At 46.7% G+C, this 24,541-nt stretch overlaps 1 protein-coding gene across 1 annotated transcript in view; it reads right to left on the bottom strand.

Annotated features, from left to right (window-relative positions):
* Positions 1–24,523, bottom strand: part of AP1M1 (adaptor related protein complex 1 subunit mu 1) — a 32,372-nt gene extending 7,849 nt beyond the window's left edge. The window contains exons 1-7 of the mRNA XM_038772129.1: positions 24,344–24,523; positions 19,958–20,114; positions 14,419–14,486; positions 7,965–8,095; positions 6,705–6,852; positions 4,302–4,428; positions 1,922–2,064 (exon numbers count right to left, since the gene is read on the bottom strand). Coding sequence (XP_038628057.1) covers positions 1,922–2,064; positions 4,302–4,428; positions 6,705–6,852; positions 7,965–8,095; positions 14,419–14,486; positions 19,958–20,114; positions 24,344–24,385 — 816 coding nt within the window. The 5' untranslated portion in view covers positions 24,386–24,523. The remainder of the gene's footprint in view (positions 1–1,921; positions 2,065–4,301; positions 4,429–6,704; positions 6,853–7,964; positions 8,096–14,418; positions 14,487–19,957; positions 20,115–24,343) is intronic.
* Positions 24,524–24,541: the final 18 nt, after the last annotated feature.

The raw sequence follows: 24,541 nt of genomic DNA, 5'->3' as shown, positions 1-24,541 counted from the left end.
GTTGCCAATGATGCTCTTCTCCTGGCTATCATTTCCCACAGCCACCAGAAAAGGCACTGCATCTCCCACCCTGGGCGGGCCCAGAAAAGTGGAAGATAGCTCTTCGCTGCTAAGGATTCCTGCCTGGAAGCCATGAGAACCTTTCCGCCTGCTGGAAGCTAAACTCCCACCGAGTTCCCTGTCCAGGTAATGAGATGGGAGCATCGGCGGGTGGGGGGGAAATCAGGAGATCCGGATTCAATCTTCTATCTTCTACTGTGAGACTCTGGACCAATCATAGACACCCCATACCTCAATTCAGTCTACGGAACCACTGAAAATGGTATCTGCTTCTTCTCTTTCTAGGTAGGAACTTTACTTTTTGCAATCCCTTAAAGCATTTTGAGTTCAATTTTAGAGTAATAACAAATAACTACTGTATAAGCCTCTCTGCTGCCCTGCCCACCTCCAGCTTTTATTTATTTTTTAAATGGTATTAAGTGCTTACTATATGCCAGGCACAGTACTAAGCACTGGGACAGATACAAAGCTAATGATGTTGGACACAGTCCCTGTCCCACACGGGGCTCAGAGTCCCCATTTTACAGATGAGGTCACTGAGGCCCAGAGAAGTTAAGCAATTTGCCTGAGAGAGCTGGGATTAGTACTCAGGCCCTCTGACTCTCGGGCCTGTGCTCTTTCCACTAGGCCACGCTGCTTCCCAGCTTCTCCCCACCTCACTGCTGCCTACAAGAAGAAGTGTAGCTCAGTGGAAAGAGCACGGGCTTTTGAGTCAGAGGTCATGGGTTCAAATCTCGGCTCTGCCAATTGTCAGCGATGTGACTTTGGGCATGTCACTTAACTTCTCTGTGCCACAGTTACCTCACCTGTAAAATGGGGATTAAGATTGTGAGCCCCCGTGGGACAACCTGATTATCTTGTAACCTCCCCAGCGCTTAATAAATGCCATTATTATTATTATTACATCATCTTGCAGTGCCTCTTGGCCCACATAGTTCCATCCCTCAAAAATCTTCAATGGCTACTCATTTTCCTCCACATCAAGCAGAAATTCCTTACCACTGGTTTCAAGGTGCTCCACCAGCTTTAGCTATAACTCCTCTCTCTAGCCTGTAAGCTCCTTGAGGGCAGGGACCGTGTCTACCAACTCTATTGCACTGTCCTCTCCCAAGCACTTAGTCCAGTGCTCGGCACCCAGTAAGCACTCAATATATACTACTGATTGATTACCTAGTGGGTCTCTCTATCCGCTTCATCCCAGCTCACACTCTTTGATCCTCTCTTGCTCTCCTAATTATACCTCGGTTTCAACTGGCCCCCTGGCCCCCATCCTGGAACCCCTGCCCCATCCTCTAAATATGTCAGACCACAGTTCTCCCCATTAATACGGTCCTCCTAAAATCCCACCTCTTCCAGGAAGTCTTCCCCAATTCACAACACCCCCCAGTCCCATCCGCCCGATGCCCATCCTTGGCACTAATGCACTTTCTTCCCATCCTCAATATTTATGTATCCGTGAATGTTTTACTTATGTATTTATCTTTACATTCAATTATTTGTTCAGCTGTTTTGTCCTGATGTTGGTCCTGCTTCCTGGTTTGTCTTGGTTCTTCCTCTGGCTTTTACTACCTGTAAATAATTTATATCTGTCTTCCGCATTAAATTGCAGGAAAGAAATTTGAGTCTTATTCACTCATTCAATCATATTTATTGAGCACTTACTGTGTGCAGAGCACTGTACTGAGTGCTTGGGAAGTACAGATTGGCAACATATAGAGACGGTACCTACCCAACAACGGGCTAGTACACGCCCATACAGTACCTAGCACTCAGTAAGTCCTCAATATATACCACTGATGGAGGATTGCTATTTAAACTTTTTCACCAAGCTGAACACGCTAAAGTTCATGACCAAACTTACGTGGGTGTTGAGGCGATACGACATGAGTTCAAATTCTCCATCAGGAGGAATGAAAGAAATTGTTCGATCATTTTCGAAGCGAGAGAGTCGGACACACTGATGAAATTTCACATCTTCTAATTCCACAGACTTGCTCTTCCCACCTATTAAAAAAAATGTTTGGCCAGAGGTACGGTACCAATACCGGCATTAGAGCAGAACAGATCTTTCAACACATTTGTCAGTTGCTAAGGCCTTCCCCAACTAAGCCCTCATTTCCCCTACTTGCTCTCCCCTCCTGGGTTGCCTATTCACATGGCACTGCACCCTTTAAGAACTTGATATTCACCCTACCCCCCACAGCACTTACAAATTTATCCTTACACTCTCCCATTTCCTCTAGCTGAACTTTATTTTAATGTCTGTCTCCTCCTCTAGACTGACAAACTCCACTGGACTATTCTCTCCCAAGTGCCTAGTTCAGCGCTTCGCACACAGTAGGCACTCAATAAATATGACTGATTGATGAATGGAAATGCAGGACTCAAGTTTTACAGGGAAGAGAGGCCTCGTGTTCTCTAAGTCTAAGAAAAAGGGATTTTTACTCCTTTTGGCAAAAGGTCAATAATGAGGAAGTGTGCCCTTCTAAGCTCATGGTGGGCAGGGAACGTGTCTGTTCTATTGTTGTGTTGTACTCTCTCAAGTGCTTAGTGCCCTGAACACAGAAAGCACGCAATAAATATGACTGATTGATTTCACTGCACTTGCCACAGTTCCTGATTTAGTTAATGGCCTATTATGCTTAATATGCCACTGGAGTCAAACTTGTTTGCAAAGGATCTTATCACAAAAACCCAAATCTGTCAGGAAAATGCTATACAAATCAGAGGGGAAAACAAGATGCACCGAATCCAAACTGGTTCTTAGCAGCAAGTCACTTAGTCTAGCTTCATGAATGCTGGGAGGTTGGGAGTTGCTAAATAACAGAAACATAGCTGGGTCTGTGTAGCACATGACAACCTCCCTTGTGTATAGACAAATGAACTGAGAAATGAGGTAGTAAGTAAAGCTGGAGAAATCCCTAGGCTTGAGAAAGAATATTTGAGATAAAGAAGTCATTAGTAATAGTTGTGGTATGGAGTGACTAGATGGGGCAGAGAGTGGGAGGGAGAAAGGCCAGGAGGTGGGGGGGGGGGGGGGGAGAAAGCCCTGTGGGGGGTAGGGGAGAAAGAAAATGGGAGAGAGGCCAGTTTGGGGGGTGTGGGGAGGGAGAAAGGTCGAGGTGTGGGGAAAAGAAGAGGGAGAAAGGTCAGGAGCTGAGGGAAGGAAGAGGGGAAAAGGTTGGTGTGGGGCAGGGGGGGAGACAGGCCGGTGTGGGGCACTGGCGCGGGAAGAGAAGCAAGGCCGGTTAGGAGAGGAGAAGGGGAGAGAAGAAAGGCCGGTGGGGAGGAGAGGAGAAAGAGAGGGAGAAAGGTAGAGGGAAAGAGAGGGGGAGAGAGAGCGGCAGCATGAGATGTAAAGCTCAAACGATATTGCTGTCCATGTTCTCAAACACTTTCTAAAGCCAAGTTAGTTCTGATTTCCCTATGGAAGTTTTAATCATATAAGCCTTCACTCGGGATGGAAATACTGAGCTTCCATCAAGCCAAGGGGCAAGCTGCACACAAACTCTCTAGTGCATTGCACATAGTAAGCGCTTAATAAATGCCATCATTATTATTAGAGAAGCAGCGTGGCTCAGTGGAAAGAGCCCGGGCTTTGGAGTCACAGGTCACGGGTTCAAATGCCGGCTCCGCCACTTGTCAGCTGTGAGACTTTGGGCAAGTCACAACTTCTCTGGGCCTCAGTTCCCTCATCTATAAAACGGGGATTCAGACTGTGAGCCCCCCATGGGACAACCTGATCACCTTGTAACCTCCCCAGCGCATAGAACAGTGCTTTGCACATAGTAAGCGCTTAATAAATGCCATCATTATTATTATTATAGTGTGAAAGGTCTTCACCATAGAGAGCAGCGTGGCTCAGGGGAAAAGAGCCCGGGCTTGGGAGTCAGAGGCCATGGGTTCTAATCCCAGATCCGCCCCTTGTCAGTGTGTGACTTTGGGCAAGTCACTTCACTGGGCCTCAGTTACCTCATGTCAAATGGGGATTAAGACTGTGAGCCCCATGTGGGACAACCTGATTACCTTGTACTTATCCCAGCGCTTAGAACAGTGCTTGGCACATAGTAAGCACTTAACAACTACCATCATTATTCTCCCCAAACTAGAAGTGAAGGAGACGCTGGCCGCCACCCTGCCTGGTGTGCCCCCTAGTGGCCAGAACACTGAAAACACACGGTCAGTAAGTCACGTATTGCAATATGAATATATTACATATATATATATATATATATACTCACGCCCAGTATTGTCAAACAGAACCTTGTCATTTAACCCCAGACGCAGTTCTGGCATTCCCGAGAGAAATACTCTCATTTTAATGGATCCAACTATCTCACTACGCAACACATTCCCATTCGCACTGACCTAAACAAAGAGAGAACAAGGCAGTGAAAAACCATCGAGATCTGGCCGGAGAGACAATTCCCAAACGCCGCAAAACCTTCTGCTAATCCGGTGAAGGTAGGAAGAGGAAGTTCTCTCCTCCCAGAAGTAGTTCGAGCTAACGTCTGCCTTTCAGGACTAAACAAATCTTTGCAAGTTAAATTTCAGTGTCAGGACACGGAAGAGTCGACTTAATGAAAAGATTAGGTCAGCGGGCGGAGTGTTGAACTGTGAACACCGTAAAGGTCATTTTCGTTCTTTGTTTCCAATTTCTAATCCCTCAGGGATAATAACGGGTAGATGTGAAGTTTAAGAGTAGAGAGACTAGAGAGTCACTTGGGCATTTAAAATAAATTAAAAAAGCAAATTCTCTCCTGTAGTTTGGGAAACCTTTGCTGTATTTTTTTGTTGTTTTTGCCTAAAGGATGAGAAAGCCTTTTCCCTTGGGCATAAAACTCCGCATTATTCACCGCCCCTCCTCCCCACCTCGCTGTCGCCACCAGCATGTTTCGTGCTTCACAAGAAGGGCTCTCATCGGCAGAAAAAAATTCTCTGACTTTTACTAAGGAAGGTCAGCTGAGGAGCTGTTCTCTGCTAGACAAACCAAGAAATTGAAAGTGAAAATTCCCAGAAAATGGAACGGGGTTGTGCAGCGCATGTGTGCATCAACAGTAAAGCCAACATTACTTGTGTGTGTGTGGCGGGGGTGGGGTGTTAGCCGAGTCCATGGTCTGTAGTTTATTGGGCCTGCTCAGCCCAGAAAGGCATGCACCGTGCTTCCTTTCCCATTCTAAATTTCAGATTCTGGAAGGGGCTCAAGGTGGCAAAAAGCTACCACTAAAGTCTGAAAAGGGAGCCAAGCATCCCTTTGCTTCCCTGCAGCCCTAGTCTTCAGGCAGAAGAAGTGCTATTTTGGGCCCAACTCCTGCTGAGAAGGGGACTGCAGGAAACTGACAGCGGACTGGGTCCCATTTCTGATCCTGGTGGCGACTCATGAAGTCTCCTCTTTAGACTCCCTTTACTCCCCCCTTCCAGTGTGAAAGCAGGATCCAAGAGTCCCCTTGGTCCCTTCCAGCCCTGGTGCTTGACAGGCCAAACTGGCAGTTCCCCTCCTGTCAGAGAACTGAGGTTGCAGGAGGATACCCGAGCCCCTGTTCAGATCCTGGGGACGCCCAAGAAAACACCCCGATTTGGGTCTCCTGGCAGATGCTGGACTCTTGTCACTCCACCCTCAATCTGGAGTCAGGGAGACACTAGGGTCCCATTTCTGACCCTGGGGTGAGATGTGGGGGAAGGAGTTGAAGACAACCAAAAGGAGGAAAACTGGGGGACTGGGAAAAGAGGGAAGGAGGGGAGGAGAAAGGGGACAGGAAAGGAACAGTGGGAGAAGAAATCAACAAAAAGAGGAGGGAAATGTGAGGTATAGGGAGATTTTTAAAAAGTACAGAAACAGGAGGAGAGGGGGAGGAGATGGGCAACAGAGAGCAGAAGAGATTAGGGCAGGGGGAAAGGAGATAGATCGGGGAAAAGGAGGTGAGAGGCAGGAAGAGAGAAATGAAGGGAACACAACAGGGAGAGTGCAAGGAGGCTAGGAAATTCAGGGAGAGGAAGGGAAAAATGACAGAAAAGAGGAAATCATCAAGCATGTGATTCCCTTAAAGAATGGACAGTTCTGCTGGTAAGCACACACTGTATCATGTCCACATCCAAAAATACAATGTGACCAAATCCACTTGCGCCTGGTTCTCTCTCACTTCAGAGAGACCTGCATGAGCCTAAACTCAAGATTGCAATACATGTGCATGCATGCCCAATTATGATGGCTCCTCACTTTCTGACATTTTAACGTACCCAATTTCAGGACACTCTAAGCACATGGCTGAGGAAAATGATTCTCCCCCACCCGCCCAACAATTATCTGTTTTCCTAGATTGCTTTTCATCTTGGAGGCAATCCTGAGCAGAACAGAGGGTGTTTTATTCAGTTAGAGACTGGAAGAAGGGAGTGTGGGTCAGGGATTTTTCTTGTTCTTCAAATGTGAACTAGAGATCGCAATTTTAAAATCCATTGAAATTCAGAGGGACACTGGCACCTCTTGCTTATTCATCTAATCCTATAAGGGGTGGGGTTTGGGATTGCCGATTCTCGATAAACCCAGTCATTTCAATTGCTACTTATCCTGCTGAAAGTGCAAAAGACCCAAAACAAACAACAACAGAAACACCCCACTGCACCCAAAACCAAAAATTCAAACCCACCAGGAGGTTGACTGACTCAATGACGTCCAGAAACACCTCATTTTTCCTATACTTTATCCCTTCGGATCTCCAAGATACGGCATTGGTCACAGTGGCAGGTGGACGAGGGGCCCCAGTTTCCAGCTTGTGGCCTTCTTGGGTGATGTATCTTTACAACCAAACAATGAGCATTAAAAACACAAATCACAGAGAGGGCAACTTCAGTCATCTGCTTAATGTTAAGAGCTTCCCGAGTGGAAAGAAAGGAAGCTTGCAAGACTCCAAGTATCCTAAAATCACAAACTCCAGGAAATTAAAAAAATCAGTCGCTTGTTTACCCAGGTCTATTGCAACAACACACGAAATTCGAAGTCTCTGCCAATGAAAGGGAATGGGCTGAAAGAATGTGAACAGAAATATTTTGGTCATATAAGGAAGTCTTGGCTTCTGCAGTGCTTCAAAACCCACTCAATGTGTGGCTCTCCAATACAAACCAGCCCCGTAGAGGGTACATGCAAGGCAGGGGAAAACCAGAAATGGAATGTAAATGTCATATACCCGGCTCTCGAGGGGGATTATCTGTAACACAGCCAGCCCTGCGCCACTTGGTCACTAGACTGTCAGCTCCTTGAGGGCAGGGATTGGGTCTGCCAACTCTACTGAGCTGTCCTCTCCCAAGCGCTTAGACCAGTGCTCTGCACACTGTAAGCACTCTAGACTGTAAACTCGTTATGCGCAGGGAATGTGTCTACTAATTCTGACATTGCCCTCTCCCAAGTGTTTAGTACAGTGCTCTGCACAAATTAAGTGCTCGATAAATACCACTGATTGACTACTCAGTCAATATCATTGACTGCCATGTGTTTGAAAGAACAGCTTGTTGGACTACCATCTGACTCTCTTCCCCTCATCTGACACCAGGGCCTTAATGATGAGAACTGCAGCCACTATGTGCCAGTTGACAGGTCGGTGAATCCCGGGCTTATCAGCATTTGATAATGACGTTCAGTTCTTCTGCACAATAGAAATATAACTTCATGGTAAGTGAGAAATTTTATTTCACATCTGTTTTCTTCCCTCCTTTACTCCCTACCAGGGGCACCTTACCCCAAAAGGGGAGCAAACTGGGGATAGCTGACTTTTTTTTTTTTAATGCACTGGCTATCCTATCATCCCTTCCTTCCACTCACTCCCCCCCCCCCCCCCCACACCCCTTCCACCGTTGGGAGAGACGAGGACATTCCTAAGCAAAGCCAATAGCATTTTTCTGCGAGTACTCACTCTTGTAAAATTTTGCTGTCGGTAGTTTGAGGATACCCAAAATCCATGAGTTCATCTAACAATTCATAAATAATAACAAAGTTATCTCGAATGCTCTCTTCTTCCAACTCTTTGAAATATTCAGAAAACACCTACAACGATAAGAGAGAGACCACTTAGGCTCCAGGCAGTCACTAAAGGCTATATATTCCTGGACCTCGCCCCTCCCTGCGGGAGTGGTAGACCCCTGAGGGCGGAGGGCCAGAACCCCGAGACTCCGAGCGACTCCAGACCCTGTGGGAATCTCTCTGCCTCCTTCCTTCCATGTTGCCGGCATACTGGGGGAAGAGAACAAAGCAAGGTCTCCTGGGCTCGGGCTAAGGGGGAGGGGGCTTAAGGAGCGAAACAGCCACAGCAGCAAGGAGCTCTTCTCTTTTAAGCCCCCCACTCAACCGAGCCTCGGTCCGCCAAACATTTAGCACTGGCCCATCCTTAGGTTTGCCTCTGCCATTTATCCAACCAAACGCCACTGACGCTTTTACTCAGCACTTTCACTCTCCAATCGCTGCTCCTGCAATTTCCCCAGAAGCTGTGCCTCTGTTTCCAGAGCTGGGCAGATCTGCACCAGGGAATATAGGAAGTTCTACACCTCTGGCAGAAATTTTGATCCAATGGCTGCACCTTTGCCTTTCCCAAGACCAGCTCGGCAAGGGGCGGTCCTGGATTTCTTTCCTCGCACCCTGACGAAAATGCCTCCTCTTCAGTTGTGCCATTTTCTACCAGCTTCCGAAATGCCACAGTTCCTCCCAGGCCGTGTTTCTGCAGATTCACTTATTTTGTAACGTTTTAACTCCTGTAAGTCACCTTCACTCTCTAACCTGGGACCAACCTTGGCAAAACAGTGGAACAAGGCAAGCTATTCACACCCACCGCCCATTTCACTTAGAGAAGCAGCGTGGCTCAGTGGGAAGAGTCCGGGCTTTGGAGTCGGAGGTCATGGTTCAAATCCCGGCTCCGCCACTTGTCAGCTGGGTGACTTTGGGCAAGTCACTTCACTTCTCTGTGCCTCAGTTACCTCATCTGTAAAATGGGGATTAAGACTGTGAGCCCCCCCGTGGGACAACCTAATCACCTTGTAAACTCCCCAGTGCTTAGAACAGTGCTTTGCACATAGTAAGTGCTTAATAAATGCCATTATTATTATTCACTTGCCAGGTTGGGTGGCTCCAGCCAGAAGTGGGGATGATTGGTATTCTCCCAAGTGCTTGGCACACAGTAAGCGCTCAATAAACCCCACTGATTGATTGATAGATAATGGGCTAAAAGCTGATCGGGAAAGAGACTTGGGAATGCAGAAGGAGGCAGGATATGGGGCCTGTGGGGCTGGCCCCCACAAGGTACGAAAGGAGGAACGTCACTCACACACAGCTGCCTCGGCCAACACCTCCCACGCTTCTCTCGGCAGCCCCCGTCAGTTTGTGCTCTGCACTGGGGGCCCAGGGTGGGCACTGCTCTCATAGAATGCTCTCTCCAGGGGGCTACTTGGCACACAGAACCGATTGCTTAATGCTACAGATTGTACATCTCGGGGCTAAACGATGGACTACGAAATCTGGGAGAGCAATCCCAGCTGCAGCGGTCGCCTCTTCAGGGCAGAGCACAAGCTGAATGAGGAGGCCAGGAGAGGCAGGGAATCGGAGGCCTCAGCTACACCTGTCTCTCTGTGTCTAGCTTTCTCGCTCTCGCTCGCTCCTCCCTCTCACTTGAGATCACCAGCACGAGTGTATGGGAATGACGTGTGTCTCTTCCCCACTGCCCCACTCATCTCAGACCACTCTTCTCCTTGCCCCCGTGGAAGTCCTACCCATGAACAATTATACATATAGTTGGACACTACCCCCTCCTACTCAGATCGTGAGCCCTAAAAGGGACAGGAACTGGGTTCACTTTGATTATCTTTGATTATCTTGAGTACAGCGCTTGGCACATAGAAAGTGCTTCTCGAGTACCAGAATTTGTTATTATTGTTACTCATCAACTGCATTTCCTTCTGCACTATTTTAACAATAATGTATTAGGTAATTGCCAGCTTCTTGGAAACATGGCCCATCTGGGACTGTTAGTCAATCTAGTATTTATTGAGCGCTTACTGTGTGCACAGCACTGTACTAAATGCTTGGGAAAATACAATATAGCAAACATTCCCAACCCACAGCGAGCTTACAGTGTAGAAGGAGAGACAGACACACCTCGCTTCTCTCCTACAACCCGCACACTTCACTCCTCTGGTGCTAACCTTTTCACTGTGCCTCGATCTCGCCTGGCTAGCCACCAACCCCTAACCCCTGCTCAAATCCGCCAATTACTCTCCCCCCTCCACCCTTCAGAGCCTTACTGAAGGCATATCTCCTCCAAGAGGTCTTCCCAGACTAAGCCCCACTTTTCTTCATCTCCCACTCCTTTCTGCGTCACCCTGACTTGCTCCCTTTGCTCTTCCCCACCTCTGCTCTTCCCCCCCACCCCCCACCGCTCCACAGCTCTTATCTATATATCTGTAATTTCATTTATTTGTATTGATGTCTGTCTCCCCAACTCTAGACTGAGTTCATTGTGGGCAGGGACTGTCACTCTTTATTGCTGTATTGTACTTTCCCAAGCGCTTAGTACAGTGCTCTCCACACAGTAAGCGCTCAATAAATATGACTGAATGAATGAATATAAATACATAAAATTATAGATATGTACGTAAGTGCTGTGGGGCTGGAAGGCAGGGGATGAATGAAGGGAATGGAAGAAAAGGAAAAGAGGGCTTAGTCAAGGGAGGTCTCTTGGAGGAGATGAGCCTTCAATAAGGCCTTGAAGGGGGTGAGAGTAAGTGTCTGTTCGATATGAAGAGGGAGGGCGTTCCAGGCCAGAGGCAGGACGTGAGCGAAAAGGTGAGAGTCGAGATAGATGAGTTTGAGACACAGTGAGAGGGTTAGCATTAGAGGGGCAAAGTGTGTGGGCTGGGTTGTAGTTGGAGAGTAGAGAGGTGAGGTAAGGGGGCACGGTTTAAGTGCTTTAAAGCTGTTGGTAAGGAGTTTCTGTTGGATGCCGAAGTGTCCAGCTGCTTAAGGAGTGAGTGGCACAAAAAGGAATTTACACAGCAACCAGGGTTATTTGCCCCCAAAGCCTGGGTACTTTCTTGCTCGCCCCAGACTAAACTCCTTAAGGATGACCGGGCTGGCAACAATTTTCAGGTAATTGATTAAACAGAGCCATGGCCTAGTGGAAAGAGCACAGAACTGAGAGTCAAGGGGCCTGGGTTCTAATCCCAGCTCCACCACTTGCTTCTTGCATGACTGTGGGCAAGTTCCCTTGTGCCTCCATTTCTTCATCTGAACAATGGAGGTTAAATAACTGTTCTCTCCTCGCTCCCCTCCTTAGAACTGGGAGCCCCATGAGGGTCAGGGAGTGTATCTGATCTGACTGTATTGTATCGCTTGGCACATAGAAAGCACTTAATACAATGATGATGATGGTTATCATCATTATTAGAGCCTTAAAAAAGGTGTACCAACTCAGCAGCCTCTCACAATCATAATTACGGTACTCAAGCACTTACTATGTGCCAAGCACTGCTCTAAGTACTGGGGTAGATACAAGTTAATCAGGTTGGACACAGTCCTCTCATGCCAAGAGAACACCTAAGAGCAGCTTTAAAAAAAAAATTTCCCCAGAATCTGTAATAGCCCTAAAGGATAAACTACTTGTCCAGTTCAATTTAGGAGGATCCAACACTATTTTCTGTCACAATACAACATGGCAGGGGGCTCACAAATGTTAGGTTGCACTGATGCAAACCCTATTCTTTCCTGGCTCCTGATTGCCCTGGGGGTCCTTCCTGTGACAGCTCCCCTTCTGAAACTTGCGAGAGGGGGAGCGAAATTCAGCTTGTGAATTGGAAGGATGTGATAACAATCATACTTAGTAAACACTATGTTGCGTACTAGGCTAGATACAAGGTGATCCAGACCAGCCACAGACTGGGAGCCTGTAAGACATAAGCCAGACTGCATATCTTCTCCCCATTTTGCAGATGGAGAGATTAAGGAACAATGAGGATAAGTGACCTACCCAAGGTCACACAGCAGACTAGTGGCAGAGGTGGGACTGGAATCCAGGTCTCCCGGCTCCCAGGCCTGAGCTCTCTTTCCACTAGGGTCAAGGTCAGGGTTACTGGAGCCGGGCTTGGTGGCTCCAAAAACATAAGCCCTGCCTGCAAAGATCAATACTCACTAATGTCAGTTTGGTCCCCAGCATGACAGGTTTGCTCAGTGCATTCATTCATTCAATCCAATCATATTTACTGAGCGCTTACTGTGTGCACAGCAGACTTGGATGCGGGGCGAAGAGGGAGGGTAGAGGAAAGGTTCCTACTTGGAGTGGCTCCAGGTGAATCAGCAACACTAATTCGTTCTTTCCTACCTTTCTGACATAAGTACAGCTTGCCAAAGACTGACTACCATACAGATGGATCTTCTCGGTCTAAATCTAAAATGAATCAACTCAGAAATCTGGAATAGAGTGAATTCAAAGCTCTTTAAACATGGTGCAGAATTAAAGAGATACTACTTAGGCAAAAACAACTAGAGCGGGGCTCCCGCCTAAGTGGAGAGGTTGGCAAACCGTTTATTCCCCTTTAACTCCTTCGATTAAATGAGTGGCTCTCCTTTTCCTTCCCCCTTTGAGTGCCCTGCATTCCCGAGACCTGCAGCCAGGACAGAATGGCCGACCTCTTCCAGACTGTGAGCCCGTTGTTGGGTAGGGACTGTCTCTATATGTTGCCGACTTGTACTTCTCAAGCGCTTAGTCCAGTGCTCTGCACACAGTAAGCGCTCAATAAATACGATTGAATGAATGAATGAACCTCGGAGCTGAAATGTACATTCTGGGCTTGGAAGCACTGCCGCCTAGCGGACAAACAAAACTCACAACTCTACAAAGCTCTTCAAGAAAGCGCTGTTTAACAACGATGGGATTTGTTCAGGGCTTCCTATGTGCCAAGCACTGCTCTAAGCGCTGGGGGAGATACAAGGTCATCAGGTTGTCCCCCGTGGGGCTCACGGTCTTCATCCCCATTTGACAGATGAGGTAACAGGCACAGAGAAGTGAAGTGACCTGCCCAAATTCCCACAGCTGACAAGTGGCGTTAGCGGGATTAGAACACGTGACCTCGGACTCCCAAGCCCGTGCTCTTTCCCCTAAACCACGCTGCTTCCCTTTCGCAATGCGGCTATTGAATTTTAATGCCGGGATTTCCTATGGGCTCTCTCACTTTCAGAAAATCCTGCAAAGTTTATTTTGGCTCGAACACCTTTCCTCTCAACCTATGAAGTATTTTGATTGACCTGAATAAAGTGATTAAAGTCCATCTCGATTTAGCATTAGAAAATAGCAGTTCTATAGCAAAGATAATGAACTCTATTTAGCATAGATAATAATAAAGTAATGGTATCTGTTAAGTGCTTACTATGTGCCAGGCACTGTTCTAAGCGCTGGGGTAGATACAAGATAATCAGGTTGGACACAGTCCCTCTCCCACATAGTCTTAATCCCCATTTTACAGATAAGGGAACTGAGGCACAGAGAAGTTAAATGACTGTAATTTATATTAATGTCTGCCTCCCCCTCTAGACTGTAAGCTTGTTGTGGGCAGGGAATGTGTCTCATTGTTATACTGTACTCTCCCAGGTGCTCAATACAGTGCTTTGTACACAGTAAGCGCTCAATAAATAAATAAATAAATAATGGCATTTATTAAACGCTTACTATATGCAAAGCACTGTTCTAAGCGCTGGGGAGTTTACAAGGTGATCAGGGTGTCCCATGTGGGGCTCACAGTCTTAATCCCCATTTTACAGATGAGGGAACTGAGGCTCAGAGAAGTGAAGTGACATGCCCGAAGTCACACAGCTGACAGGTGGCGGAGCCGGGATTTGAACCCATGACCCCTGACTCCAAAGCCCGGGCTCTTTCCACTGAGCCGTGCTGCTTCCCCTGAATACGACTGAATGGAATGGAACTTGGCCAAGGTCGCACAGCTAACAAGTGGTGGAGCCAGAATTAGAACCCAGGTCCTTCTGGGTACCAGGCCCACACTCTACGATCAATCCAATATGTTAGCACAAGGTGCCTCTTTGCTGAATAGGGTGTGAAGGATAAGACTGAAAGTTTCTTGCATCTAATTCAAAAATCTTTCATGCTGCTACGTATTTTCATTGCTTTTTGATCATGCAACTATATACTGCTGATAAGTTTATTTACATATCTGTATTATCTTGATCAATTACTTTGGGATGCTGGTAACACACTAATGCACTTTACATTATTTCCTAGGGAGACCGATACTTCTATTTTCACGGAACCACTTAAGAGGCATTAACTGGGATACAGCAGTCTGAAATAAAGAATGGCTCAGTGATTTTATACTCACCTGAACCACTTTATAAAGAAATGAAAACACCAGGGATACACAGGCATTCTTTTTAGAAGTTGCAACAACTATAAGCTTGTTAAGGAGTTTTCAAAGTGAATAGCATATTCTGAAGAAAAAAAAAATCAACATTACTTTCTGTGAAGAGAAGTTTGAAACCATATACCTTCAGAAGCTCCACTGAAGTCCTAACCCACTATTAATACAGATTAAATATGCACATCAAGCATGAGAAGCAGTATGGCCTTGTGGAAGAAGCACGGGTCTGGCAGTCAGAGGACCTGAATTTTAATTCCGGCTCTGCCAATTGTGTGCCGTGTGACCTTGGGCAAGTCCCTTCACTTCTCTGGACCTCGGTTACCTCAACTGTAAAATGAGGATTGAAGCCTCCTCCCTCTAATTTAGACTGTGAGCCCCATTTAATAATAATAATAATGGCATTTGTTAAGCGTCTATTATGTGCCAAGCACTGTTCTGAGCACTGGGGGGATACAAGGTAATCAGGTTGTCCCACATGGGGCTCACAGTCTCAACCCCCATTTTACAGATGAGGTAACTGAGGCACAGAGAAGTTAAGTGACTTGCCCAAAGTCACACAGCTGACAAGTGGTGGAGCCGGGATTAGAACTCAGGACCTCTGGCTCCCAAGCCCGGGCTCTTTCCACTGAGCCAAGCAAGGATTATACCCAACCTGATAAACCTGTACCTACCCCAGTACTTATAACAGTGCTTGACACAGAGTAAGTGCTTAACAAATACCATCAACCCCCCCGCTCCCCCCTACAAAAAAACACACGGCAGTGTCCTTCAAAGTAAAACAAAGGGGGAAATTTTTTATGGACAGAAATAAATTGATACTATTTGAATTCTCATGAAACTTTTTTACCAAGCCAGTACTAGGCAAATGCATTTTTGTGAGAAATTGTTTTTGATTAAAAAATTGGGTTTCAGACCCAACATTTGGCAATCAAACCTAAATGAAGATTTTGGTGCTGGAGAGCCAGGGTAATGTTTACGGAGTTGCATACCTCTAGTCCCATAATCATTCCACTATATTTATTGACTGCTTACTGTGTGTACAGCACTGTATTAAGCATTTGGGTATCAATCAATCAATCAATCGTATTTATTGAGCGCTTACTATGTGCAGAGCACTGTACTAAGCGCTTGGGAAGTACAAATTGGCAACACATAGAGACAGTCCCTACCCAACAGTGGGCTCACAGTCTAAAAGGGGGAGACAGAGAACAGAACCAAACATACCAACAAAATAAAATAGGATAGAAATGTACAAGTAAAATAAATAAATAAATAAATAAATAGAGTAATAAATATGTACAACCATATATACATATATACAGGTGCTATGGGGAAGGGAAGGAGGTAAGATGGGGGGATGGAGAGGGGGACGAGGGGGAGAGGAAGGAAGGGGCTCAGTCTGGGAAGGCCTCCTGGAGGAGGTGAGCTCTCAGCAGGGCCTTGAAGGGAGGAAGAGAGCTAGCTTGGCGGAGGGGCAGAGGGAGGGCATTCCAGGCCCGGGGGATGACGTGGGCCGGGGGTCGATGGCGGGACAGGCGAGAACGAGGTACAGTGAGGAGATCAGCGGTGGAGGAGCGGAGGTTGCGGGCTGGGCAGTAGAAGGAGAGAAGGGAGGTGAGGTAGGAGGGGGCGAGGTGATGGACAGCCTTGAAGCCCAGGGTGAGGAGTTTCTGCCTGATGCGCAGATTGATTGGTAGCCACTGGAGATTTTTGAGGAGGGGAGTAATATGCCCAGAGCGTTTCTGGACAAAGATAATCCGGGCAGCAGCATGAAGTATGGATTGAAGTGGAGAGAGACACGAGGATGGGAGATCGGAGAGAAGGCTGGTGCAGTAGTCCAGACGGGATAGGATGAGAGCTTGAATGAGCAGGGTAGCAGTTTGGATGGAGAGGAAAGGGCGGATCTTGGCAATGTTGCGGAGCTGAGACCGGCAGGTTTTGGTGACAGCTTGGATGTGACATATCCTCATAAAAGGCAAGGTTTTGCCATTCTACAAATCTGACATAAAGGCCTGGAGAATGTCCAGAAAAGAGCAACTGATATGATCTGGGGGTGGCAAAGCTTCCCTACGAGGACAGACTGAAAAAGCTAGGATTTCTTAGTGTTGAAATGCCACTAATAGGTCAGGATTAATAGGTGAATCCACCCACGGATTCACGATCGAAGTCTATCATCATATTTAGCCTGTAGACTCTAAACTGTAAGCTTGCCTGTAGAGACTGTATGCTCACTGTGGGCAGAGAACATGTCTACCAGCTCTGTTATATTGTACTCTCCCAAGTGCTTAGTATAGTGTGTGGCACATAGTAAGCGCTTAACAAATACCATCATTATTATTACAGTGCTCTGCACACTGTAAGTGCTCGATAAAATACGACTGACTGATATTTACTGGCACTCCTTCTGTGTGCAGAGCAACGGACTGAGCCCTTAGAAACATACAAGTAGGTTTTCTGCCCTCAAGGAGTTTACAATCTAATTGCTTCTTGGAAGTCAGAACATGAAACCGCATGGAGCCACTGGTCTGACCCCATTAAAAGGCATCTCTTTCGTTCTTATAATGTTAGCATGTCAGTCTGATTAATGTTAGCTATTCAGGATTTTCCAAGCTCCAGTCTTGTCCTCCCATCGCCCTAAGAAACTGCTTAACAATCTCTAGAGTTCAGGCAAGCTGGCAGGAGGTAGAGAGCAGGAACCCTGGGTGGTAGCTGTCAATCACATGAACTATTTATTCCAGGGCTATCAGGAGGCTCACAAAGCACAAAAACACAAAACCAAAAATTCACACCTGCTTGGGTAAGAAAAGTGATGTCCCGTCCCATCACCCCCCCACCGCCAAAAAAAATACAACACCCCACCACAAACACAATCTACTGTGCTAGACCAAGAATGAAACTCTCTTCATTTGTACTATGTTTCCCTCTAGATTGTAAGCTCGTTATGGATAGAGAACGTGTCTGCTAATTCTGTTTCACTGTACTCTCCCACACACTGAGAACAGTGCTCTGCACATAGTAAGTGCTCAATAAATACCACTGATTGATGAGAAATGTGAGTATGGGGAAATTTTTTTTCAAACAGGTGCTTGTTTTGTCAATGTCACGTATTTTTTTTTTAATTTTCTCATTCTTTCACTACCTGCAACTGGTACTGCCATTACTAAATCCTTCTGAAGAATACATGACTATATTCCTAAAGGATAAAACACAACAATGTTGAGTTACAGGAGATGTCTATTTTCTCTTGAAAGATCTTTTACATTTCTGGGCTTACTAGGCCTTAACTTGATTTCTTGTTTAATAATTCCATCAAACAGTATTTCCTCATGCCCAAGTTTGCTGGTTAAAGCCCCTAACCATCTTAGCACAAGCAAGGGTTACTGATTACTGCATCAGCTTCCTCTCTGATCTCCCATCCTGCAGTCTCTCCCCGCTTCAGTCAATCAATCAATCAATCAATCAATCGTATTTATTGAGCGCTTACTATGTGCAGAGCACTGTACTAAGCGCTTGGGAAGTACAAATTGGCATCACATAGAGACAGTCCCTACCCGATAGTGGGCTCACAGTCTAAAAGGGGGAGACAGAGAACAGAACCAAACATACCAACAAAATAAAATAAGTAGGATAGAAATGTACAAGTAAAATAAATAAATAAATAAATAAACAGAGTAATAAATATGTACAACCATATATACATATATACAGGTGCTGTGGGGAGGGGAAGGCGGTAAGGCGGGGGGATGGAGAGGGGGACGAGGGGGAGAGGAAAGAAGGGGCTCAATCTGGGAAGGCCTCCTGGAGGAGGTGAGCTCTCAGCAGGGCCTTGAAGGGAGGAAGAGAGCTAGCTTGGCGGATGGGCAGAGGGAGGGCATTCCAGGCCCGGGGGATGACGTGGGCCGGGGGTCGATGGCGGGACAGGCGAGAGCGAGGTACAGTGAGGAGATTAGTGGTGGAGGAGCGGAGGGTGCGGGCTGGGCAGTAGAAGGAGAGAAGGGAGGTGAGGTAGGAGGGGGCGAGGTGATGGAGAGCCTTGAAGCCCAGGGTGAGGAGTCTCTGCCTGATGCGCAGATTGATCGGTAGCCATTGGAGGTTTTTGAGGAGGGGAGTGATATGTCCAGAGCGTTTCTGGACAAAGATAATCTGGGCAGCAGCATGAAGTATGGATTGAAGTGGAGAGAGACACGAGGATGGGAGATGAGAGAGAAGGCTAGTGCAGTAGTCTATACTTCACTCTGTTGCCCAGATTATCTCTGTACAGAAACGCTCTGGGCACATCACTCCCCTCCTCAAAAATCTCCAGTGGTTGCCCGTCAACCTACGAATCAAGCAAAGGCTCCTCACTCTTGGCTTCAAGGCTCTCCATCACCTTGCCCCCTCCTACCTCACCTCCCTTCTCTCCTTCTACAGCCCAGCCCACACCCTCCGCTCCTCTGCCGCTAACCTCCTCACTGAGCCTCGCTGTCGCCTGTCCCGCCGTCGATCCCGGTCCACATCCTTCCCCTGGCCTGGAATGCCCTCCCTCCGAACATCCACCAAGCTAGCTCTCTTTCTCCCTTCAAAGCCTACTGAGAGCTCACCTCCTTCAGGAGGCCTTCCCAGACTGAGCCCCCTTTTTCCTCTCCTCCTCCCCATCCCCCTGCCCTACCTCCTTCCCCTCCCCACAGCACTTGTATATATTTGTACAGATTTACTACTCTATTTATTTTACTTGTACATATTCACTATTCTATTTATTTTGTTAATAATGTGCATATAGCTATAATTCTATTTATTCTGACAATTTTGACACCTGTCTACATGTTTTGTTTTGTCTGTCTCACCCTTCTAGACTGTGAGCCGTTGTTGAGTAGGGACTGTCTCTATATGTTGCCGACTTGTACTTCCCAAGTGCTTAGTACAGTGCTCTGCACACAGTAAGTGCTCAATAAATACTATTGAATGAATGAATGAATGAAGGGGACGACATTACTAGCTGCTACATGACAGTCACAGTTGACCGGAACACAGTTCGATGCTCTTGAACCAGATTTTGGATGAGCTTGCTGTATCATGTTCATTTTTAACCTTCATTCTCATTTATGTCCCACAGAACAAAACCAGGTCAAGCAGATAACCAACAGCCTTCATAAGCGGGAAGAAATGTAAGAATTACTCAATGTTATTTTTTTAGCCACTCAAAATTTGTTTCAACATTTATCTTTACTTTTATGGTTAATTTTTTTTCCCAATCCATTCTCTGAACCTGGATTGTAACGCTTCAGGACAACAGTCTACTTTTCAGCAAATGGGACTCAGGGATACGAAAGGGAATGCCAAGTCTCGGGTAGACATTAATAATTTCCAGGAGTCGAGAAAGGAGAGAGGGAAAAGGGCAAGAGGCCTTGGGAAACTGTGGCTTTAGGTGGTTCAGGAGGGTCTGTAAAGTCTAGTCCAATGTCAAAAGGGCACCTGACAGGAAAAATCTGAAAATCACAGAGTTACTCCACCAAAAGGATACGATACAAATTGTTATGCTTAATCCACATAAAACGAACTCCTCCGTGGGCCAAGATGGGCGACAACGTCCCCTCTTCTTCCTTTTCCATTAGAATCGGCATGAAATGCTCCACTTCAGACATGTCGACATCGCCACGGTAGTTCCGGCAGATGAGCACCTGAAGGAGAAAAAGGGTTTGACTGCATTCTCATCTCAAGTCACCAAAGTCACTGGGAACAGAGAGCTCTTCTCTTATGAAAAACCATTTTGTCAGGCTTTAAATTAGTTGAGTTTTGGGTGATCCTGTGCATGGCAGAGATTTTGGTTAGCTTCAGAAGCACCCCTTTAAAAAAACAGCTGGACTGCGAGAGGCTTCTCGATTAGAGAAATCATTGGAATAAATATTACTCTATTTATTTATTTATTTTATTTGTACATATCTATTCTATTTATTTTATTTTGTTAGTATGTTTGGTTTTGTTCTCTGTCTCCCCCTTTTAGACTGTGAGCCCACTGTTGGGTAGGGACTGTCTCTATATTTTGCCAATTTGTACTTCCCCAGCGCTTAGTACAGTGCTCTGCACATAGTAAGCGCTTAATAAATACGATTGATGATGATGATGATTGGTCTGTTCCAGTAAATTAAATCAGAACAAATATATGCTATTAGGTTTTAATTTGAAACAAGTGGCAGTAGAAATAATAGTGCTTAATGAGTACTCACTTGACAGTATACTCTACTAGACACTTGGGAAAGACAAAATGAAGAAGTGACACATTTCCTGCCCTCTAACTGGGGAGACAAACATCAATCATATTTATTGAACACTTAGTCAACTGTATTTATTGAGTGCTTACTGGGTGAAGAGCACTGCACTAAGTCTAGGGAGAGCACAACAGAACAATAAACAAACAGATACATCCCCAGCCCACAATGGGCTTACAGTCTTAAGGGGGAGACAGACATTAATACAAATAATGTATTTATATTCTGCTTACTGTGGACTGTTCAGAGGAGTGTACTAAGCACTTGGGCAAGTACAAGTTGGTAAACATGTTCCCTGCCCACAAGGAGCTTACAGTCTAGAGGAGGAGCTCATTACCATGTCACTTCTGATATTTTTTTTTGTCCCCCCTCAAATGGTTTTCTTTCTAGGTGCAATTTCCCCTAAATGTTGTCAACAAATGTTAGGGGTGTTTTTCTTTCATTGACTTAGCATGAGCAACCTAGAGGAAAAAAGGAGAGAAATAGTCTTGCAACATTTCCATTATGGCTACTGTCAGAGAGAAAAGGACTGGAGGGGAAAATTGCTTAAAGAACAGCTTCTCCCGTGAGGCAACTGATGTAACAATATTGCTCCTTCCTGCTGATCTGCTTCTAGTTCTGACAGAGCTCCTACTGTCCTTTTGATGGTAGCATAACAACTTTATTGCTGAATTGTACTTTCCGAGCGCTTAGTATGGTGCTCTGCACACAGTAAGTGCTCAATAAATACAGTTGAATGAATTGAATATGGTACTTGTTACGCACTTACAATGTGCCAAGAACTGTACTAAACACTGGGGTAAACACAAAATTATCAGGTTGGACAGTCCCTGTCCCACATGGGGCTCACAATCTAAGCAGGAGGGAGAACAGGTATTGAATCCCCATTTTATAGAGGAGGCATCTGAGGCCCAGAGAAGTGAAGTGACTTACCCAAGGTCACCCAGCAGGCAAGTGGCAGAGCTGGGATTGGAACCCAGGCCGGCTGACTCCCAGGCCAGCACTCTTTCCACTAGGCCACGCTGCTTCTCACAAAATAAAAGCAGTCACACCCCCAAACTTCACTAACCCAACTTCCACTGCTGTGGATGTTAGACTCGATTTCTGGCAGCTTCGGTAACACTCCTTAACACCTCGGCCAAATAAAAGAGTGGTGGAGATGTAGTTAATGATTTAACTGCTTTCTCCCTCTAGAGTGATCTTTGGCACTCGTTTCAACAAAATCGGACAAAAGCCAGGAGACCCAAAGCGGCTTTAGAAACTGCAAGTAACTTTTAAGATTAAAATTAAGATCCATTGAAATTTCATCAGCCTCGAAACAGGAACTTCGTGTGACAGCGGACTGAAAGATGCCTAACCCCCCCCTCCGTTTGGCTTACAATTAAGGTCACTTGCACAATAAAAGAACAGACGTTCTCTGATCCGGTTCTTTCTTCACGCCTTAAAACCTTTTCAGGTCGCCAATCACACCCTCTACTCTGTGCAGAAATTCAAATAATAATGATGGGATCTGTTAAGCGCCTCCTATATGCCAAGCACTGTACTAAGCGCTGGAGGAGCTACAAGCTCATCATATCCCACATAGGGCTCACAGTCTCAGTAGCAGGGAGAACGGAATGAAGAGGCAGCGTGGCTTAGTGGCAAGAGCCCGGGCCCGGGAGTCGTGGGTTCTAATCCCGGCTCCGCCACTTGTCAGCTGTGTGACTTTGGGCAAGTCACTGTGCCTCAGTTACCTCACCTGGAAAATGGTGATTGAGACTGTGAGCCCCACGTGGGACAACCTGATCACCTTGTATCTATCCCAGCGCTTAGAACAGTGCTTGGCATATCGTAAGCGCTTAACAAATACCACCATTATTATTGTTATTATTATGACGAGGCAGAATGAAGCGGGGCACAGGGAGGAAAGCGACTTCAGGGTGGGGTTTCCAGCCCCCCTCGGCCCCGGCCCTTCATTCATTATTCATTCATTCATATTGATCGAGTGCTTACTTAAGCGCTTAGTACAGTGCTCTGCACACAGTAAGCGCTCAATAAATACGATTGATGATGATGATGTGTATATATGTTTGTACATATTTATTACTCCATTTATTTATTTATTCTACTTGTACATATCTATTCTATTTATTTTATTTCGTTAATATGTTTGGTTTTGTTCTCTGTCTCCCCCTTCTAGACTGTGAGCCCACTGTTGGGTAGGGACCGTCTCTATCTACGAGAAGCAGCGTGGCTCAGTGGAAAGAGCGCGGGCTTTGGAGTCAGAGGTCATGGGTTCAAATCCCGGCTCCACCAACTGTCAGCTGTGTGACTTTGGGCAAGTCACTTCACTTCTCTGTGCCTCAGTTTCCTCATCTGTAAAATGGGGATGAAGACTGTGAGCCCCTCCGTGGGACAACCTGATCACCTTGTAATCTCCCCAGGGCTTAGAACAGTGCTTTGCACATAGTAAGGGCTTAATAAATGCCATTATTATTCTTATTATCTGTTGCCAACTTGTACTTCCCAAGTGCTTAGTCCAGTGCTCTGCACACAATAAGCGCTCAATACGATTGATGATGATGTGTGCAGAGCACTGTACTAAGTGCTTGGAAAGTACAACCGGTACAATTCGCTTCGGATCCTCAAAAATCTCCAGTGGCTACCAATCAATCTGCGCATCAGGGAGAAACTTCTCACCCTGGGCTTCAAGGCTGTCCATCACCTCGCCCCCTCCTACCTCACCTCCCTTCTCTCCTTCTCCAGCCCAGCCCGCACCCTCCACTCCTCCGCCGCTGATCTCCTCACCGTACCTCGCTCTCGCCTGTCCCGCCATCGACCCCCGGCCCACGTCCTCCCCCGGGCCTGGAATGCCCTCCCTCTGCCCATCCGCCAAGCTAGCTCTCTTCCTCCCTTCAAGGCCCTACTGAGAGCTCACCTCCTCCAGGAGGCCTTCCCAGACTGAGCCCCTTCCTTCCTCTCCCCCTCGTCCCCAACTCCATCCCCCCATCTTACCTCCTTCCCTTCCCCACAGCACCTGTATATATGTATGTATGTTTGTACATATTTATTACTCTATTTATTTTATTTGTACATATCTATTCTATTTATTTTATTTTGTTAGTATGTTTGGTTTTGTTCTCTGTCTCCCCCCTTTTAGACTGTGAGCCCACTGTTGGGTAGGGACTGTCTCTATGTGTTGCCAATTTGTACTTCCCAAGCGCTTAGTACAGTGCTCTGCACATAGTAAGCGCTCAATAAATACGATTGATTGATTGATTGACTGTCTCTATATGTTGCCAATTTGTACTTCCCAAGCGCTTAGTACAGTGCTCTGCACATAGTAAGCGCTCAATAAATACGATTGATTGATTGACTGTCTATATGTTGCCAATTTGTACTTCCCAAGCGCTTAGTCCAGTGCTCTGCACATAGTAAGCGCTCAATAAATACGATTGATGATGATGATCGCGGTGAAGCAACGGAGGCTTGGCCTTGGTGCTGCTTCTTGCCCGCGCTTCCCTGAACGGGCCAGGGGACGCCCTGCCTCGGGCCCAACCGGTGACCGGGGCCGGGGGCGCGAAGCCTCGGTTAATCCCCGAAAAGATCGGGCAGATGGAAGGAAGAGAAGCCTCGGATGGACGCCGTTGGGGACTCCCTACCTTGCCCTTGAGGTCCAGCACATACACGGCGCTGGCAGACATAGCGGCGCGTAAGGCCGGAGCCGCTGCCTCCCTGAGGTAAAGCGGGACGACGTGGGGGGGAGGGGGGATCCCCGCGAGCCGAGCCCCACTTCCGGTCGGGGCCCCCACACGGGAACCGTTAGGTCCGGTTGAGAGGCCTGGAGCGGCGCAGGCGCG

The sequence above is a fragment of the Tachyglossus aculeatus genome, chromosome X1 (genome assembly GCF_015852505.1).
Source record: "Tachyglossus aculeatus isolate mTacAcu1 chromosome X1, mTacAcu1.pri, whole genome shotgun sequence".
Taxonomy (NCBI): Eukaryota; Metazoa; Chordata; class Mammalia; order Monotremata; family Tachyglossidae; genus Tachyglossus; species Tachyglossus aculeatus.
This window is presented reverse-complemented; position numbering and strand designations above follow the sequence as displayed.